The sequence below is a fragment of the Megachile rotundata genome, chromosome 8 (assembly GCF_050947335.1).
Source record: "Megachile rotundata isolate GNS110a chromosome 8, iyMegRotu1, whole genome shotgun sequence".
Classification (NCBI taxonomy): domain Eukaryota; kingdom Metazoa; phylum Arthropoda; class Insecta; order Hymenoptera; family Megachilidae; genus Megachile; species Megachile rotundata.
The window spans coordinates 7,456,297-7,477,765 of NC_134990.1; the positions used below are offsets into that span (position 1 = coordinate 7,456,297).

Consider the following 21,469-nt stretch of genomic DNA (forward strand, 5'->3'; position numbering starts at 1 on the left):
AATTTCCCAATTTCCCAATTTCCCAATTTCCCAATTTCTCAATTTCCTAATTTTCCAATTTTCAATCTCCCAAATAATCTAAGAAGCATTTCAAATTTTCTATATTCCAAGATTCATAAATTTCTGAACAGTGGATTTGCCACTTACCTTTGTGATTCCTTCGATGAATGCTCTAGTTGCAAGTTCACCAGGACCATCGACGGTTTTCCCATCATCATCTGGTCCCCAGGAGGCACTATAAATATCGATGTGCTGCGGATTGAGACTCAACGATCTCGCCTCAACAGCATCTGTTACATCGCCATCCAACATTCTCACTCCTATACAACACAAAATAAATTAAACTTTATTTTTGCCACTGACTTTTACCAATTTAGTTTAATCAAATCACAAATAACACAGCTTCCATAACTATTAATAATTTAACAACTTAACTTTGTTACATTCATCATTCACAGTTTCAATCAGTCAATACAAGTATTCTCAACTAAATAAACTCATAAGTTTGATAGATATATGTAATAAATGTATGTGATAGATATATGTGACGTGGCAAAATGTTGAAACAAATTTCGATTCCAATGTCAAAATTTGAAAGAATAAACCGATAGAATGTATCCGACAAGTCTAGTTATTTTGCAGTTAACCGTTAAACAGAGACTCTGATAGACAATTTTTCCGGTTAAATTTTTCAATAGACTTACCACCAACACCGGCGCCAAATGCGACCCCCACAGCGCAAATGGAATTGTTAGCAGTTGCAGCCACTTCGCCTGCACACCTGGTGCCATGTCGATTACTGTCCAACACGTCGTACCTCGGCATGGGATCTTCATCGTGATTATTAACATCGTAACTGGCTTGTGGATCCTGAAACAATGTACTTCTTTTTTATTAGTGTTCATTTAACGAATGTCTGTTTAACAGGCACTTCGTTTACGTTCATTCGATGTAACAGTTTCTGAATTAGTCTTTAGTCTTCTGGTTTTTGTATTGACGAGTTATTTTTAGAATGATTTTTTCATATGTAGATATAGTGTAAATATTATTTAAAAATTTATTGTTTCATATGTGATGTATAATTGTGTCATATGCACTATATAAATTTTGTTAAATAATGTATTGTTACATATGTGACGTATAGTAGTGTCATACACACTATATAAATTTTATTTAAAAATATATTGTGTTACATATGTGGCGTATAGTAGTGTCATACACACTATATAAATTTTGTTAAAAAATATATTGTGTTACATATGTGATATATAATAGTGTCATATGCACAATATAAATTTTATTAGAAAATGTATTGTGTTACATATGTGACGTATAGTAGTGTCATACACACTATATAAATTTTGTTAAAAAATGTATTGTGTTACATATGTGACGTATAATAGTGTCATACACACTATATAAATTTTATTTAAAAATATATTGTGTTACATATGTGATGTATAGTAGTGTCATACACACTACATAAATTTTGTTAAAAAATGTATTGTGTTACATATGTGATATATAATAGTGTCATATGCACAATATAAATTTTATTAGAAAATGTATTGTGTTACATATGTGACGTATAGTAGTGTCATACACACTATATAAATTTTGTTAAAAAATGTATTGTGTTACATATGTGACGTATAATAGTGTCATACACACTATATAAATTTTATTTAAAAATATATTGTGTTACATATGTGATGTATGATAGTGTCATACACACTATATAAATTTTGTTAAAAAATGTATTGTGTTACATATGTGATGTATAATAGTGTCATATGCACAATATAAATTTTATTAGAAAATGTATTGTGTTACATATGTGATGTACAATAGTGTCATATGCACAATATAAATTTTATTAGAAAATGTATTGTGTTACATGTGTGACGTATAGTAATGTCATACACACTATATAAATTTTATTAAAAAATGTATTGTGTTACACATATGATGTATACTAATATCACATACGACCTGCAATATAAATTTTATTAAAAAACACAATGTGTTACACATATGATAATAGTGATATATCACACATACGTACACATATGTAACAGTAAAACATGTGTGATATTTCACTACTACAAAATCATACATCACAAAGATAATAGTGATTGTTAATGACAGAGAACCCCAAAGCATCCCTTAAACGTGTCACTATCATATGTACATATGTTACAAACATCACATATGTTACACCACATCCATTTCAATTAAGAACTACTCACTTCAAATTGCATTAAATCTCCACTAGAGTACCTAATTTGGAATTTCATACAAAATTCGTTTCCTAAAACGCATTTCCAATTGACATCGGTAATTCGAGCAGCGTATCTCGTTTAGATCGGTATCGCTATCCACAGAGTGTGTCTGATCATCAACGTCCGTATCTACAGCGAGATTATAGTGCTCGATACACATTTCTCTGCGGTTGCCTTATTAACCCCCGTCCATATATTCAACCCCCTGTACACACACGCTTCTCCCGTGGTTCTAGACCAGCCGTTCAATTTTCACGGAATTCCGCTGCAAACTCGAACAATTTTCATATCGATACCGTCCATAACTCGTCAGTGTTCTTTACGATTGCTGTCTTCGAAACATACGAGAAACCCGTAAAGTAACCGTTGCTTCGAATCATTTTTCGTTCAACGATATCGCACGATGGAAACTCGAATTAGAAAAAGACTGGCTTCGTACATTTCGACGGAGTTTCAGTGCCAGTTCAATTTTTGGCAACGTTCCGACACTCCGCGACTCCATTTTGTCACTTCGATTTATCTCCATTCCGGTTTGCTCGCGATCGAGATTTTCGGGGAACGGATATTGATATAGTTTGCAAGTCCTCGTAAATGTTAGGTCGATTGTGGTTGTAGATTTTAGAATGTAATTTCCAGTCTGATATTTTCCACTTTCTCACTGGATCTGTAGTTTTCTAGTTTTTTAAATTATCTGTTTTCTAGATTTCTGATTTTCCACATTTTTCATTTTTCTGATTTTCTAATTTCCCAATTCCCTATTTTCTGAACTACCAATTTCCCATTTTCCTAATTTTCCAAATTTCCACTTTTCCAAAGCCCCACCTTCTTAACTTTCTAAATTACAGCTTTCAAATTTTAAAATTTTCAAAATTTCTCAATTTTTGCCTCTGCAACTGCGAACTATCGAAATTCCCAGATTTCCATATCCCCGAAAGGAATATGAAATTAATTCGGTATCGCACGATAAAAACTTGGCGAAATATTTGTCTGTAAAAAGAGTGTCATACAACTAAGTTTCCGAAGTCACAGTATCGAAGCCAGAACTTTTGAACGTTCTTCGGTAAACTGCCTCGAGGAAAAAGCAATTACATTCGAATCCAGTATGAAATCAATATTCTAAAGGAACTCTGTCGAATCGTGTCCAACTTGTACTCAGTAATTGCAAAACTAGTTCACTGGATATTAATTAAAGGTCTGATCGAACGTTTAACGTAGAACAATAAAAAATTTAATAAACAAAATTGTCTCATATTTGTTGAATCTCAAAATACGTTTTACAGCGAGAGGATTAGACCTTGGTACAAGTTTCCAGCGATACTTTAATGATTTCCTGTTGTGTAGCAAAATAAAAGTACGTATCAAGTTCCAAGTATCAGGTTCCGGGTTTCAAGTATCAAGTTTCAGGTAACGAGTTTCAGGTATCAAATTACATATATCAGATTGCGGATATTAGATTTCACGTTTCAGGGATCAGGTATCAGCTTTCAAGTTTTAGGTATCAGGTATCAAGTTTCAGGTATAAGGTATCAAGTATCAAGTTTCAGGTATAAGGTATCAGGTTTCAGTTATCAAGTTTCAGATATTAGGTATCAGGTTTTATGTATCAAGTTTCAAGTTTCAAGTTTCAAGTTTCAAGTATCAAGTTTCAAGTATCAAGTTTCAAGTATCAAGTAACAAGTCTGATCGTTCGAAGTGAAATTCATTTCTTAGATACAGTCCACTTATCACTCGTTGGGAATCTAATGATTCGCGTCGTTTAATCGTCACTTAATATTGTTGACGCTGCGACGAAAATACACTTATTTCTTAACCCCTTGCCTTATGATTTATCAGGTGCGTCAGTCGGAACTAACTGATCACAGCTGCAATATTAAAACAGAGAAGAAAAATTGAAGTGTTATGTCAATTTTGTATTCGGCAATCCTTGACCGTGCAAATTATAATTGGACTTAAACTCCAAATTGAAGCGTATTCAAAATTCGAGTAAGATTTGTCACGTTTGAAGCGTGCGTATGTGGGTTGAGTGAGTCATTTGCAACTTGGGTGCGTCATTTGTAATTTGAGTGTGTTCTATGTAGCTTGAGTGTGTCATATGTAGCTTGAGTGCGTCATTCGTAATTTGAGTGCGTCATATGTAGCTTGAGTGCGTCATATGTAACTTGAGTACGTCATCTAAAGCTTGAGTGCGTCAATCGTAACTTAAGTGTGTCATATGTAGTTGGAGTGTGTCATATGTAACTTGAGTGTGTCCTATTTAGCTTGAGTGTGTCATATGTAGCTTGAGTGCGTCGTTTGCAGTTTGTGTGCGTCATTCGTAATTTGAGTGCGTCATATGTAGCTTGAGTGCGTCATTTGCAGTTTAAGTGCGTCATATGTAACTTGAGTACGTCATCTAAAGCTTGAGTGCGTCAATCGTAACTTAAGTGTATCATATGTAGCAGGAGTGTGTCATATGTAGCTTGAGTGTGTCATATGTAGCTTAAGTGAGTCATATGTAACTTGAGTGTGTCATATGTAGCTTGAGTGCGTCATTTGCAGTTTGTGCGCGTCATTCGTAATTTGAATGCGTCATATGTAGCTTGAGTGCGTCATTTGCAGTTTGAGTGCATCATATGTAACTTGAGTACGTCATCTAAAGCTTGAGTGCGTCAATGGTAACTTAAGTGTGCCATATGTAGCTGGAGCGTGTCATATGTAGCTTGAGTGTGTCATATGGAGCTTGAATATGTCCTATGTAGCTTGAGTGTGTCATATGTAGCTTGAGTGCGTCATGTGTGGCTTGAGTGTGTCATTTGTATCCTGAGTGTGTCATATGTATCTTTAGTGCGTCATTCGTAACTTCAGTGCGTCATATGTAGCTCATTACAATTTTTTCCAATATCCCAATCATTACAAAAATCTGATTGTAAATATCTCTTCTTCAAAAATGAAATACGCGAGTTTTATAAATATTCTCTTATCGAACCTCGCAAGCTATATTTATTTTTGAGACTGCAGAGGAGGTAGTTAAAATAAATGTATGAAAGAAGCGCTGTGTATATTTACCCAGAAGGTTACCCGTGATTGGTTTCTATTAGTTTAGGATAGTAAATAGAGGAACTTACGTAATTCATATAAAGATCCGGATGATTTTTCTCCAATCCATCATCGAGGATCGTGACCACGACTCCGTGTCCTGTAATTCCTTCGGCCCAGGCTTCCTGCACGTTCATATCCAAACCCTTCCCCCTATTCTGAAACGAATGATCGATACCTGTATTTTAATAAAAATCCCTCGAACTTCATCCGCTAACAATTTACTTGTAAAAAATTTGGGAACAAAATGTTTCAAAATTTATTTGAAAATTTGGGAACTAAATAAGCTCAATTAAATCTAGCTACTTGAATACAACACAAAATTATATTATGAAACACTATCATATGTTATCAATGTCATGATTAAATTTTACCATTCGAAATAAATGATAATTTAAAAGTTATAATAAATGATAAATTATTTATAAGTTAACAATAAGATACAAAGAATGTAACAATGTTGTTAGACAGAATATTTTGCCACGGAACTTCGATTGTAAAATGAATCTACGAGATCACATTGCAGTACTAAATTACATTTTCGTCAATAATAGTAACAGAAGCAAGTGTGTAAGAATAATTGAAGTCAACCAACCAAGTACCACATCTGAGGCCACATCTCGTCGTTCAAAATAGTTCTTAGATTGGACGGACCACGTTTGATTATCAGGTCCCGTTTCGATCGTGATTTCACCCGTTGCTGCTCTGCTCGACGTACTCTTCGATCTTGTATTAACCTCTCGTGTACCTCTACGTGTGGTTCCGCTGACCTCTTCACCACAGATGAGTGCACCATGTGATACCAGTTATCTACTATCTGTAACAAACAAATATTTTTATGTTAATATCTTTGTAATTTGATCATTGGGGTTATTAGAATTTTTATTTAGGGAGAGGTATTGATATGTTGCTGAGCAGACATATTAATTACTTCAGAAATTTAGATTCAAGTTTCAGGTTTTGGGTTTCAAGTTTCAGGTTTCAAGTTTCAGATTTCAAGTCTCAGATTTCAAGTCTCAGATTTCAAGTTTCAGGTTTCAGGTTTCAAGTTTCAGGTTTCAAGTTTCAGATTTCAAGTTTCAGATTTCAAGTTTCAGGTTTCAGGTTTCAAGTTTCAGGTTTCAAGTCTCAGGTTTCAAGGTTCAGGTTTCAAGTTTCAGGTTTCAAGTTTCAAGTATCAGGTATCAAGTTTCAGGTGTCAGGTTACATGTATCAGATTGCAGGTATGAGATTTCATGTTTCAGAGATCAGGTATTAGGTTTCAGGTTTTAGGTATCAGGTATCAAGTTTCAGGTTTCAAGTTTTTAAGTACTTAAATTACTAAATTTCCACGTCTCCAAATTTTCAAATATTCAAATACCTAATTTTGAAAATTTTTATAATTAAAAATTCTCAAATTTGCAAATTTCTAAATTGAGAAATTCCCAAAATTGCAAATCTGAAAAGTTCTAAACTTCCAAATCTCAGAAACTCAAAAATTTCCAAATTTCTAAAACTTAAAAATCTCACAGTAAACTACCAAATGTCTAAATTACTAAATTTCCCAAATTCTCTTAATTCCCCAAATTCCCAAAATCTTCCCAAATTCTCACAATTCTGAAATTGCCATGTTCTCCAAAATAAACCTTTGCCTCCAACCATTGCAAAAGTCACGAAACGCAGCCCCAAAATCAGGAAGAAAAACATTTAACACCTTAATCATAGTAACTTTCGATGTAACTAACTAGTGACTGTTAACGAAGTGGATACGTGTCGTTTCAGAATTGCGGCTAGTTGCTTTGCACAGTACACAATTTGCCTTTCACAGTTTAACCATTTCCAACAGACAATGTATTTCGACGAGGAAGCCAGCCCGGCTCTGTCTCTAGTCGTTGAAATAATATTTATCGAGACTCGAGAGTTGTAGTAGCAGGGAGCAATTAATCGCTTAGATCTCTTAATTTTGTTGAAACTAAACGGAGTTGCATGAATTTGCAGGAATTTAAAGCAAACTACGTTGTTCAAAGACCAGGTGCCAGGTATGTGGTTAGCATGTGGGGCCCTGTGATATTATACAGAAGACTGAGATCTCTTTCGATATAGGGATACTAATTTATGTTATTTGTGGTTGACAGAGAATAAGAATGAAGCTTTCAATTTCCCAAATTTCCAATTTTACAATTTTTCAACTTGCAAAATTCAAAATTTTAACATTACTAAATTTTCCACTTTCCATATTTTATAATTTCTCAATTTCCTAATATCTCAAAATTCCAATTGGAAATTCAAATGTCCAATTATTCAAATTCCCAAATTCTCAAAATTCCAAATTCCCAAATTTTCAAATTCTCAAAATTCCAAACTCTCAAAATTCCAAATTCTCAAAATTTCAAATTCTCAAAATTTCAAATTCTCAAAATTCCAAATTCTCGAAATTCCAATTTCTCAAATTTCTCAATTCTCAAAATTCCAATTTCTCAAATTTCTAAATTCTCAAAATTCCAATTTCTCAAATTTCTAAATTCTCAAAATTCCAATTTCTGAAATTTCCAAATACTCAAAATTCCAAATTCTCTAAATTCCAAATTTTCAAAATTCCAAATTTTCAAAATTCCAAATTCTTAAAATTCCAAATTCTCGAAATTCCAATTTCTCAAATTTCCAATTATTCAAATCCCCAAATTCTCAAAATTCCAAATTCTCAAATTTTCAAATTCTCAAAATTCCAAACTCTCAAAATTCCAAATTCTCAAAATTCCAAATTCTCAAAATTCCAAATTTTCAAAATTCCAAATTCTTAAAATTCCAAATTCTCAAAATTCCCATTTATCAAATTTCCAATTATTCCAATTCCCAAATTCTCAAAATTCCAATTTCTCAATTTCCCATTATTCCAAATTCCTAATTTCCCCATTTCTCAATTCCCTAGTTTTCTAAATTTTCTAATTTCCCAAATTCCCTTTTTTTCAATTTCTCAATTACCCAATTTTCAACCTTTCAAAATTCAAAATTTAAAAATTACTCAATTTCCCACTTTCCATATTTTCCAATCTCCCATTTTCCCAATTTTCTAATTTTTCAATATTTCAATTTCTGAATTTCCTAAATTTTTAATTTTCCAATTTACCTATTTCCCAATTTTCCAACTTGCAAAATTAAAAATTTCAATATTACTCAATTTTCCACTTTCCAATTTTCTCAATATTCCCAATTTTCCCAATTTTTGCAATTTTTCCAATTTTCCTACTATTACCAATATTCCCAATTTTCCCAATTTTCTTAATTTTCCCAAATTTCCAATTTTTTCAGTTTTCCTAACATTACCAATATTCCCATTTTTCCTAAAATTCCCAATTTCTCAATCTTTCAATTTCCTAATTTTCCAAATTCTCAATTTGCCATTTTTCCATTTTACTTTTTCACATCTTCCTATTTGCAACGTTTTAAAAATTGGGTCTCATAAAGCGAGCTATAAAGTAGTCAAATTTCCCTTGTGTAAAATACTAAAAATGTGAGAGTGTCACAAATAAAGTGTAACAAACTGTAAGGAGTGTCTCTCTACGTAAACCAAAATTGCACTGAAATTCATTAAAAAAACCCCAATCTTCTATTGGAGATAAAAGCGATACACGAATTAACTTTTACATTTGTCTCCATCTAACGGTATTAATCATTATTAATTATTCCTTCTTGTATTCGCATGTTTCGATTCAATTTTGTTCTATAATATTATTTTCCTCACGTAATTTTGACTGTTATTTTGTAATCATTCTTGAATAAAAATAGTTTTTCTGTTTTGTACATAATTAATTACGACACTTTATTCGTCCACTGATCTCCTCGCCTTCAACATTCTCAAACTAGAAATAAACAATAAATTGCATCTTCAGTTCACAAACAAATAAAAAGCTACCAAAAAAGAACCAACAAAATTACCCAAATTAAATTAGAAAAGAAAAATAAATGTCTCTCCTGAGTTCACAGTCTCCGTAAGCTCCCGTATAAAAAGAAGTGACAAACAGCTCTCTGTATGTCCCTAGACACCTAGTGGTAAACGTTCGTGCACTACGTGTCTCTACACGATGAACAGTCGTTGAAAATTCGAAAAACTTCCAACCCCAGCAATTTGTCAGAGGCGGGATAAAAAATGAAAGCTTCATAGATTTCGCGAGTCCTTCCTTTTTTTTATTATTATTAAGAAGTATTCATCATCCGTGGATTACTTGATGCACAAGTTTGTTGGCCGGCGCGGCGATACATGGAAGAGGAGATATATGGCGGGGCGTAATGATAAATACGAAAAGTTAGCAACAGCTGCTACCTGCAAGCTTCTTACTGTTTCTTTTCGTGTGACAACTTACGTTTCGTTTTTTCGAGTCGGAAAAAATCTGTTTTCTTTTTTACTTTCCTTCTTGCGGAGTGCTGTTTGCGCTTTGAATTATGACCTTCGCTTTTCGAGGTCTTGTGGATTTGTTGTTTCGATTAAATTAGAGGTGTTGTGTTTTATGGACTTGCGTAGAGTACATTGTGTTATATTTTTGTGGAACTTGTAATGGTGTCAGAGTGATAATAGTGTCAAGTGATTTTGATTAAATTTTTGGTGAATGTAGAATAAATAAATGCAGCGAATGTAAGGTAAAGTGTATTGGATCGCTTGTGTGAATACTAATTATTTATGAAGATATGTATTTGTGGAAATAAAGGGAAATGATGGAGGGAAATGATAGATTACTAAATTTGTGTGTAGATAGACTTCATAGCCGAGGTGGTTGAATGACAGCTCCATCAATTAGAGGGGCACGAGTTCAAATACTGTCACCGGCAAAAACTATTTTCTTGTTTTTATATTTTTTTTTATTATGTATCTGCACATGTGTATATTCATTTTTATATTTTAGCATTGATCTCCGTTATTTTTAGTAACTTTTTCCTGACGTTTGTTAAATTTATTGTAATTATTGTGTTACTTGTCATTTGCATGGTTTGATATTTTTATGTATGTGACTTTTTATCTTACAAGATCACTGTTGATTTTTTTAGTAAGATTTTATATCATATATTTTTTAAATATGTCATTTACTACAATTACTATAACTTACTATATTAATTTAAATATATTAATTGATGCATTATGTTAATTTATAATAACTTACACACAATTGTAAATAATTGTACAATTAATATTATGTTATTAAAATAATTAATTTTAACATTATATTGTAAAATAATATTATATTATATTATAAAATAATATTACAATTTAAAGTTGTAAATAAATTTTCCACAAAATGAAGTTTGAACAAAAATAAAAAATGAAAATAATAAAATACCAAAAATATTAAAAAATGAAAAAAACATACGAAGATAAATTTTTCTTAAATAATATAAAAATTCAACATGAAATAAAAAGTCCATAAAAATAAAAATAAAATATTGCAATGTAAAGGAATGTGCTTAATTACAATACGTGGAACATCTATTAATCGTCCGTTTCGATTTGGATGGCATAGCACTAAATCAGATTCATTAGGGACTGCTTCGTGTCGGGTTATGCGATCTGGAAAGTCATGTGTGAGCAGTGATTGCTGAATTTGCAATTAACGGAGTGAAGCAGAAGCGACAACTCTTCAAACTCTCCAGAGCGAAACTTCGAAAACACGTTGGAAACTTGGCATCGTGCAAATAGTTTACGGTGGATATGAAATTCTCATCGAAAGACGCTCGATTACTGACGATTATCCTTATCAGTGGTAGAACAAAGTACATCGCTCTTTAATCTCTGAACAGTGGGTCAAATCGCTATGACTTCGTTGCAAAATTTTTTCAATACTTAATATTCAATTAAAAATTCATTTTTCATTACAAAATTCTGTAATTAATTGCTGAAGTAGTTTATAACAATATATGTCATCAGGATTACTGTGGAAAGGTTAGTGTTCGATCAAGATAGGTAGATTACTATTTAAGTGCAATTACTATGAGTATATTTCAGGTTTCAGGTTTCAGGTTTCAAGTACCAGGTGTCAGGTTTCAGGTTTCAAGTACCAGGTGTCAAGTTTCAGGTTTCAGGTTTCAAGTTTCAAGTTTCAGGTTTCAAGTTTCAGGTCTCAAGTACCAGGTGTCAGGTTTCAGGTTTCAGGTTTCAAGTATCAGGAGTCAAGTTTCAGGTTTCAGGTTTCAAGTTTTAAGTTTCAAGTTTCAGGTTTCAGGTTTCAAGTTTCAGGTTTCAGGTCTCAAGTACCAGGTGTCAGGTTTCAGGTTTCAGGTTTCAAGTACCAGGAGTCAAGTTTCAGGTTTCAGGTTTGAGGTTTCAAGTTTTAGGTTTCAAGTTTCAGCTTTCAAGTTTCAGGTTTCAAGTTTCAGGTTTCAAGTTTCAGGTTTCAAGTTTCAGGTTTCAAGTTTCAGGTTTCAAGTTTCAGGTTTCAGATTTCAAATTACAAATTTTCAAGTATTCAAATTACTAAATTTTCACCTCTTCAAATTTTCAAATATTCAAGTACCTAATTATGCAAATTTGTATATTTAACAATTCCCAAATTTACAAATACTTTAGGTTCCAAACTTCTAAATTTCAGAAATTCATAATTCCCCAAATTCCCCAAATTCCTCGGATTCCTATATTCTCAAATTCTTCCAATTCCACAATTCCCCAAATTCCTGAAATTACCGACATGCCCCAAATTCTCCAGGACAGGTAAGATTACTATTTAACTACGAATACTATGAGTACATTTGTATTTAATCAAAGTTACCATGTGTCGAATACTATCTAACAAGATTGCTGTTGTCAGATCAATGTTACTTTGGATGCATTGCTATTTTATGAAGATTGCTATGGTACGGTTACTGTTTGATCAAAATTACTGTGGATAGCTTACTATTTAACCACGAATGCTATGAGTACATTTGTATTTAACCAAAGTTACTATGTGTTAAATACTATCTAATCAAGATTGCTGTTGCCAGATCAATGCTACTTTGGATGCATTGCTATTTTATGAAGATTGCTATGGTACGGTTACTGTTTGATCAAAATTACTGTGGATAGCTTACTATTTAACCACGAATGCTATGAGTACATTTGTATTTAACCAAAGTTACTATGTGTCAAATACCATCTAATCAAGGTTGTTCTTGCCAGATCAATATTACTTTGGATGCATTGCTATTTTATGAAGATTGCTATGTGAAGGTTACTGTATGACCAAAATTACTGTGGATAGTTAACTATTTAACTACGAATGCTATGAGTACATTTGTATTTAACCAAAGTTACTACGTGTCGAATACTATCTAATCAAGATTGCTGTTGCCAGATCAATGTTACTTTGGATGCATTGCTATTTTATGAAGATTGCTATGGTACGGTTACTGTTTGATCAAAATTACTGTGGATAGTTTACCATTTAACTACGAATGCTACGAGTACATTTGTATTTAACCAAAGTTACTATGTGTCGAATACTATCTAATCAAGATTGCTGTTGCCAGATCAATGTTACTTTGGATGCATTGCTATTTTATGAAGATTGCTATGTGAAGATTACTGTATGATCAAAATTACTGTGGATAGTTTACTATTTAACTACGAATGCTATGAGAACATTTGTATTTAACCAAAGTTACTATTTAATTAATATTACTGTGGCTATCTTACTATGTTACCAAGATTGCTATGTGAAGTGACTAACCGTATTTACATTTAATACGTAATCTATAAATATAGATTAAAATTTGACCTCGTTTACTCAACCAAAAATTAGTACAACCTTGTTCTCAATTTAAACTAATATTACCACGTATGTATACGAAGATGTATAACTCCGTCATTAATCTCGTCGAAGCATCCGAAGCTTATTATCATTTCACAGACGGTATGTAGAAGCTCGTCGAAACACATTCACCATTAGACAATTAAATTCTACAGGAACTTGCCATAGGAATCCAAACCTAAATTGCATTAGTTCCGGAAGCCGGGTTCATCTTCGATATGTGTCCAGACATACGCAGAGACTGATCGATCTGATTCATCACCGGTTTAGCTTACACGGCTGCAGAACTCGCTCGCAAAGGCATTCTCCGATAAATTCCGTTTTGCAAGTTATCGACGACGAGAATCAACGCAAGGTCGTTTACGCGATGCTGCGAAATTAATTGGAATTTCGTTGCACAAGGAAACGGTTTTTTCGCTGACGGATAAAAAGAATATTTAATTACGAATAATAATTGCTAGGGTTTTAAACTTTCGAGTTTGGTTCAGAGTAACTGTGGTTAAATAAACACAGTAATTTTGGTCAAACAGTAACCTTCACATAAGTGATCTTCGTAAAATAGCAATGCATCCAAAGTAACATTGATCTGGCAACAGCAATCTTGATTAGATAGTACTTGCAGGCCAGTTAGTCGTTGACTGAAGTCAACGACGATTAGGTTTAAAAAGACTCTGTTTTTAAATAACTCATTAAGATTAAATTAAATGCGTTTCGGCCTAGTAAAAATGTGTGTGGTGGTGTAAGTATTATTATGTAGTTGTTTCTTAATATTGTTATTGTTGTTGTGGTGAAGCAGAAGAATCTATTAAAACAAAAGGTAAACAAAAATCAGGAAGGGGATCCCACCACGTTCGCCGCAGCCAGACAACTTCTTGGTTTTATTATTATATAAAGATTTGACACATAGTGACTCTGGTTAAATACAAATGTACTCATAGCATTCGTAGTTAAATAGTAAACTATCCACAGTAATTTTGGTCATACAGTAAGCGTACCATAGCAATTTTCGTAAAATAGCAATGCATCCAAAGTAACATTGATCTGGCAACGGCAATCTTGATTAGATAGTATCTGACACGTAGTAACTTTGGTTAAATACAAATGTACTCCTAGCATTCGTAGTTAAATGGTAAACTATCCACAGTAATTTTGATCAAACAGTAACCGTGCCATAGCAATCTTCATAAAATAGCAATGCATCCAAAGTAACATTGATCTGGCAACAGCAATCTTGATTAGATAGTATCTGACACGTAGTAACTTTGGTTAAATACAAATGTACTCGTAGCATTCGTAGTTAAATAGTAAACTATCCACAGTAATTTTGATCAAACGGTAACCGTACCATAGCAATCTTCATAAAATAGCAATGCATCCAAAGTAACATTGATCTGGCAACAGCAATCTTGATTAGATAGTATTCGACACGTAGTAACTTTGGTTAAATACAAATGTACTCATAGCATTCGTAGTTAAATAGTGATCTATCCACTGTAATTTTGATGAACCTTCTTACAGTAATCTTAACATTCTCACGGTAGCCTTGATAACATAGCAATTTATCCTTGGTAATATTGGTTAAATAGTAATCTAGCAATGGCAATTTTGATTAAATAGTATACGACCTATGGTAACCCTGGACAAATAAAATTCTAATCATAGCATTCGCAATTAAATAGTAATCTAGTTATAGTAATCTTGACTAAATAGTAATCTAGTTATAGTAATCTTGACAAAATAGTAACCTTGCCATAGTAATCTTTGTAATATTGTAATCTATCGATGATAGTATTGGTTAAATAGTAATCTAGCAATGGTAGTCTCGATCAAATAGTAATCTACACATGGTAGTCTACCTATGATAATCGCAATTAAATTGTAATCTACTCATAGGAATCTTGTTTAAATAGTAATCTATTCATAGTAATCTGGATGAAATAGTAATCTTCACATAGCAATCTTTACTAAATATTAATCTCTCCATCTACCTATGGCAATTTCGATTGAATAGAAATTCATCTATCATAGCATACCTATGACAATCTTGATCAAATAGCAATCTGCCTACAGTAATCTCGTTCAAATAGTAATCTACCCGTAGCAATCTGAATAAAATAGTAATCTACACAGTACAATCTCTATGCAATACTAATCTACCCACAGAAGTCTACCTATGGAACTTCGATTATTATATCGACTCAATCTCGATTAAGAATCCACAGTAATTTTGTTCAAACAGTAATCTACCCATCCTAATCTTGTTTGGATAGTAATCTACCCATAACAATCCCCTTTAAATAGTAATCTACCTGTCATAATCTCAGTTAAATAGCAATCTCCGCACAGCAATCTCTATTCAACACTAATTTACCCATAAACATCTACCTATGACAATCTCCCTGAAATACTACTCCACCCACCGTAACCTTCACTAAATATTACCGTAATCATCCTAATCTTTCTACAGTAAAGCTCCCTAACCATAATGAAATTATCAATTAAAACGAATAGTAAACTAATTATTACTAACAACACCCCGAACTTAATCACCTAACTTCAAGTCGAAGATAAGCATCCAAAATGACAGTCCAAAAATTTCACCAAAATCATTAAAAAACCACCGACATTTAAAATGCATTCATCAAAATCATCGTGTCATGAAATCTAAATACAAGACGAAATCTACATAATATCAGAAAGCAGAAAACGAATCCCATAAATAACCGGAAAGGAACCCGACGAGCAATTAACCTCGAAAGCAACAAAATCGCTTTCAATCTTCTTCCCATCTTGAGATCGGTGTTCGAATAATGAGGAAGAAGCCGAAGGACTGAAACAGCCATTGTAACGGGAGTAGCGAGGAAAGAGCAGAACGGGACAAGGAAAAAATGTGAAATCTCCGCGTAAGATACATCGACAACTCGTTGCAGGAAATGTTGGCTTCTCTATTGCGAAAGGTAAAGCTTTTTTTCCACGTCGGGGAACACGGCAGACATCTTGATTTGCCGCGAATATTTTCCTCTTGAATCGTCGGAAAAATTTCGTGATTAAAAATACATGGGACTTTGAAGAATGTACTGGCTTTTTATAAATGTTCCGCAAAATGTGTTTGAAAAATGCTTTAAAAAGTACTTGTGAAAAATGCTATTATAATTTGAAAAATGTATTAAATAATTTATTTAAAAAATGCATATAAAAAGTGCATCTAAGAATGCATTTAAAAAGTGCATCTAAAAATGTATTTAAAAATTAATTTTAAAGATGTATCTAAAAATGCATTAAAAAATGTATCTGAAAAATACAATTTTAATTTTAAAATTGATTAAAAAATTTACTTTAAAAATGCAACTAAAAACTGGATCTAAAAATGCATCTAAAATGTAAACAATGCAATAAAAATATGCAAAATATATTTAAAAATTCTTATGAAAAATGTATCTAAAAATGCATTGACTCATGCATCTGAAAAATGCAATTATAATTCGAAAAATCTGTTTAAAAAATCACCTTAAAAATGCATCTAAAAATTGCATATAAAAATGTATGTGAAAAATGCAATAAAAATTTGAATAATGTATTAAAATATTCATTTTGTAAATGTCTCTAAAATCCATACAAAAATATGTCTAAAAATGCACCTAACAATGTATAAAAAAATGCATATAATAGTGCATCTGAAGATGCATATAAAACTGCATTGAAAAATTGCATATAAAAATGCATCTAAAAATGTAATAAAAAATTGCATTTAAGGCATTTTGAAATGCACGTGAAAAATGCATCAAAAAGTGCATTCGAAAATGTATCTCAATCAATACATTTGAAAAATGCATTTAAAACATACTGTCACGAATATAAATGCACTGTAATTTGATAAAACAAATGCATTTACAACGGAAAATGTAAAAATTTCTTAAAATGTGACAAATCATGCAATAAATTGACCATAATTAATAAACAGTAAATACTAAAAATAATAATTAAACATTGATTACTAAAAATAATAATTAAACATAATTATTAATACTAATAATTAAACAGTTGTATCAAACATAATTACCCACTATTTTCTTTACCAACAATTACCTTACAAATTCAAAAATCCTCCCAAGATAAGTTCCTTAAAAAAACCCGTTGAAAAAGCAGCTTTAGTATCATTCTTCAAAGAACCTTAACGATATCATTTTAGCCAGGTCGCAGAAAAAATTGATTATCCAGGAACGGTTGGCAGAAACATTAGCGTTCAATCTCTCCAGCGCAGTATGTATTTTAATTTTGCAAAAGAAACGAGAAACGTGTACTCCTTTCTCCATTTATCACTGTTGTTTCAGCCTCTCTTCGGTATTATTTGAACAGTAAATTCCAGCGTTCCGCATAAAGAGATCCGACCGCGAAACCAGAGAACAAAAGGCAAAACTTAATGTTTCTGTCAATAATTTCTCGAAAATTTTTACAATGTACCTTTTGTTGCCAAAACGTCTTAATTCTTCATCGTATTAATTAAAATTGAAATACAGCGGTAACTGAAGCATAAATTTCCTTTCACGGTTTCTTTCAAGGCAAACTTCACGCTGCGAAGCATCAAAAAATCGTCCATCAAGTTAGACTTCAATTCACTACAACGCAACGTGCAACCCATCTTCGCCTGGAGTTCAACCTCGAAGAAGGCTCTTAACGATTCGTGTAGAATCCTCTTTCCTCACGAAACACAGTTAAATTTCCTTCAGAGAGGTCACAGTTTGACAGCGAACAATCTCAGCCAGCGGTTACTATTCCTCCCCAGCAGAGGCTGCCATCAGTTCAGAAACGAGCCAAGAAAGTTCAAACTCGTCAAACGACGTTCACTCGTCGAAGAGATAGCAGAGTCAGAAAAGAAGCTGCGTGAAAAGGCCACAAAATCAAGTTCCACACAGGATAACATCCGCAAAGATTCGTTGAATCCTTACACTCAGGAATCGTTCAAGGACCCACGAAAAACTGAAGCCAAAGACCCACCAAAAACTGAAACCAAAGAACTGAACAAAAAGTGTGAGCACTCGGATCAGAAATGGATGACGTATGATGATGGCGCAAAAGATTCCAAATACCCCGATGGTTTTTTAAACAAAGCAGAGACATCTGGAACGCGAGTGCCGTGCAATCGGAAGCCAGATAGAGGGTCGTGTTGTACGCAAAAAGACGGGGAGTGCTCGAAGAGTGATGGGTTGCCGTTGACGGAGGAAGAAATGGCGGCGCCGGATCCGCCGCCTCCGAAACCGACCCACTGGACCGAAAATTTGAAGAAGCGTCAGAAAAGGAGGCAGGTTGCTTCTCCGATGATATACATTCCGTACCAGCAGTCGAAGCCTAAGAAGAGCAAATTGACGTACAAGGAAGAGATGAGACAATGCGATCAAACACATGGAGGACAAGGAAGATGTGGTCAAACCGAACAAATGAGTAAATCGGTTAAGTCAGGAAGAGATTTCGTGCCTTACGTTTGCAACACTCCGAAACACGTGAGTGAGTCTGATAAGGGAACCTTGAAATATCGTCTGAGTAAATGTCCTGAAGTGATGGACTCCTTGAAGAGCGAAAAACTAGAGGAGTTTAAATATGTGGAGACGAAACACGTTAGCGAGAAGAAAGTTGAGAAGAGGAAGATGGTGAAAGGTTATCAGAGCAGCGGAGAGTGGAGGAAGCGGAAGTATCCGGTTCGATTGAGGATTTATAAGCGGAAGGATCAGCTGAATCCGTGTCCTCCGGTGATGACTGACAGCAGGAAAGATGGCGCTGAGTATGTGGAAGTGAAACCAAGGCTGAGTCCAGTGAATCGCGAGCTTGTGAAGAAGGTTAGCGATCCTTGTCCACCTAAGTTTTGCCCTAATGTGGATATCGAGAAGACTAAGATTAAGGCGATGAGGAAGAAGAAGGTGAAGAGGCTGAAGTCGCGTGTGAAGTGAAGTTTTGAACTGGATGGAGTTTTTCAAATTTAAGTTTGGTTTTTGGTTCTGTTTTGTATGTGCACAGTTGAGCCAATTTTGGAACTTTTTAAGGTTATACTCAATTTGGAATTTTTTATTATATGTGGGCACTGTCAGTTATAATACTGTTTGGAATTTTTACAAATTAATATACCATAGGTGTAGTCATTTTTAAATTTGATGAATTTCACTCCTTTCTTTTTATATGACACTGTTACTGTTTTACGTATACTGTCAACTTTACATTAATAATGTACTGAATTCTTCAAGATTGAAATAAAAAATGAAAATTGGTGAATTTCTAGTTCTATCAATTTTAATTTTTCTTTATATAAAATATGTGACACTATTACTATTATATCAACATTATGAATTTCACTCCTTTCTTTTTATATGACACTGTTACTGTTTTACTTACACTGTCAACTTTACATTAATAATGTACTGAATTCTTCAAGATTGAAATAAAAAATGAAAATTGTTGAATTTCTAGTTTTATCAATTTTAATTTTTCTTTATATAAAATATGTGACACTATTACTATAATATCAACATTATGAATTTCACTCCTTTCTTTTTATATGACACTGTTACTGTTTTACGTACACTGTCAACTTTACATTAATAATGTACTGAATTCTTCAAGATTGAAATAAAAAATGAAAATTGGTGAATTTCTAGTTCTATCAATTTTACTTTTTCTTTATATAAAATATGTGACACTATTACTATTATATCAACATTATGAATTTTACACTAATCTCGAATTTTTTAAAGAATGAAAATGGTTAAATTTCAAGTTTTATAAAATGTACGTATTCTTCTTTATATAAAAAAGCAACACCATTATCGTCACATAAATACTATTGCAAATTTACCACGAATAACCCATTTACTACGACGATCCCCAAATGGGGATTTGAATCTCGCGCTTGGGCGCGCGCAATTCTCGCGCTCCGATTGGTTCGTGTTTTCCCTTAATAATTCAAGAACGAGGTTTCAAACCCTGTTTCTGCAAAGGAAAATGTTGTTCAGAATCACGTCAGCTATAATTTCTACCAACAATAATCTCTACTAACCCATAGTAACACTACTTATGAGACATCCTGTATATTTTTTATCCTTTGCAATAGAGTTATATTAAATAAAAAGTGTATAATGTGTTTTTAATTTTTTTATACTTATTCTATTATACTTTTTTTATACATTTAATTTCTAATAATCTGCAATGGAATATTTAATTTACTTCATTTAATTTAAAAAATTTTTAAATATAAAACAAGTCATAAAATTGTCAATTCTCCGATTGTACTAAAAGCTTGAATTATTATTTTCTCATATTTACACTCTCGAATTTTTTAATGCCTTTCATTTTTTAAACAAATTAAATAATAAAATTGCAATGTAAGGAGAGGCTAGTAAATTTTTACTGATACTCCTGGGGCATTATTGCCAATTTCCTAAATTACAAAATTGAAGTAATATCAAGAATTTTAGAATCAAAATAAATTAAATTTAAAAATTGAAATATATAGAGAGGTTAATAAATTCGTATTCCTCAAAATACGAATAAATTCCCGAAACGAATATGTTACGCTATGGGACACATTTCTGATATTTGAGTCACGACGCTCATTCCAGCTTAAACGTATTCGATTACACAAGAAATGGAAGTAGCCGCATAAGCTAGCGAGATCGATGAAAAATGGAATCGTTAGCCTGTTAAACTTTCATCGAACGTTTTCGCAGCAGCCGGAGCATTAAAAACAGAGCGGCTCTAGGCAGAACTGATTTATACAATCGCAGAGAAACCATGTTACTCGAAACATTGATGAATGTTTCAACGAGAACCACAATTTCCCTTCCAATTTCCATTCTCGACGAGGCTCGACGTTGCAGAGTCGTCTGCAACAAGCACAACCCGGCTATTGAATCTTTGAAAGCCCTGAAGAACCCCGGTCTCTCGAAGCTTTCACTTTTCATCGAATCTCTCGACAGAGATAGACGCCGAGAAGGGATAAAAAAAGCCACGCTATTTTCTCGTTGCTCGCTAATTTCCCGGACCGGTTTCTTTCGCGGCATCAAAGATTCAATTTCCACGTCGAATCCACTTTATGGAATTACAAGCGTCGTCGGTGACGTGGTTCTCAGCCCATCATTGCATTATCCCTTCGTGACCTTCCACAATTTCTGCTAGCCGCACACCACGATCCAAAATCCGGCAATCAATGCTTTCGCACGGATCCGTAAATCGCATAAGCCACAAAGAGAGAGAGAGAGAGAGCCTCTTCCCTGGTGAATCATATTCGATGCAGTCTCGTCACAATCATGATCGATTGGTCTGGCGAATGTGGTAAAGCGTGCACACCAAAATGGACGTTCGACTTGACACGAGCAG

General features: G+C 33.3%; 2 protein-coding genes across 6 annotated transcripts in view; one reads left to right on the forward strand and one right to left on the reverse strand.

Moving 5' to 3' along the window:
- LOC100876010 (furin-like protease 1) overlaps nt 1-21,469 on the reverse strand; it is a 394,431-nt gene that overhangs the window by 75,994 nt on the left and 296,968 nt on the right. For all 5 annotated transcript variants that reach the window (XM_076534810.1, XM_076534809.1, XM_076534808.1 and 2 more), the window contains 4 exons: nt 5,953-6,174; nt 5,387-5,515; nt 705-870; nt 148-320 (listed from right to left, as the gene is read on the reverse strand). In XM_076534810.1, the coding sequence (XP_076390925.1) occupies nt 148-320; nt 705-870; nt 5,387-5,515; nt 5,953-6,174 (690 nt within the window). The remainder of the gene's footprint in view (nt 1-147; nt 321-704; nt 871-5,386; nt 5,516-5,952; nt 6,175-21,469) is intronic.
- Nucleotides 15,665-19,427, forward strand: LOC143264979 (uncharacterized). Its single transcript, XM_076534354.1, has 2 exons — nt 15,665-16,065; nt 17,668-19,427. Exons 1-2 carry the CDS (start codon nt 16,042-16,044, stop codon nt 19,048-19,050), a joined length of 1,407 nt encoding a protein of 468 aa, XP_076390469.1. The 5' UTR covers nt 15,665-16,041; the 3' UTR covers nt 19,051-19,427.

Excerpts from the sequence above, each read along its gene's own strand:
- LOC143264979 (XM_076534354.1), top strand. The coding sequence starts at position 16,042 with ATGTTGGCTTCTCTATTGCGAAAG. Across the intron at positions 16,066-17,667 it reads TGGCTTCTCTATTGCGAAAG|GCAAACTTCACGCTGCGAAG; the intron begins GTAAAGCTTTTT and ends GTTTCTTTCAAG.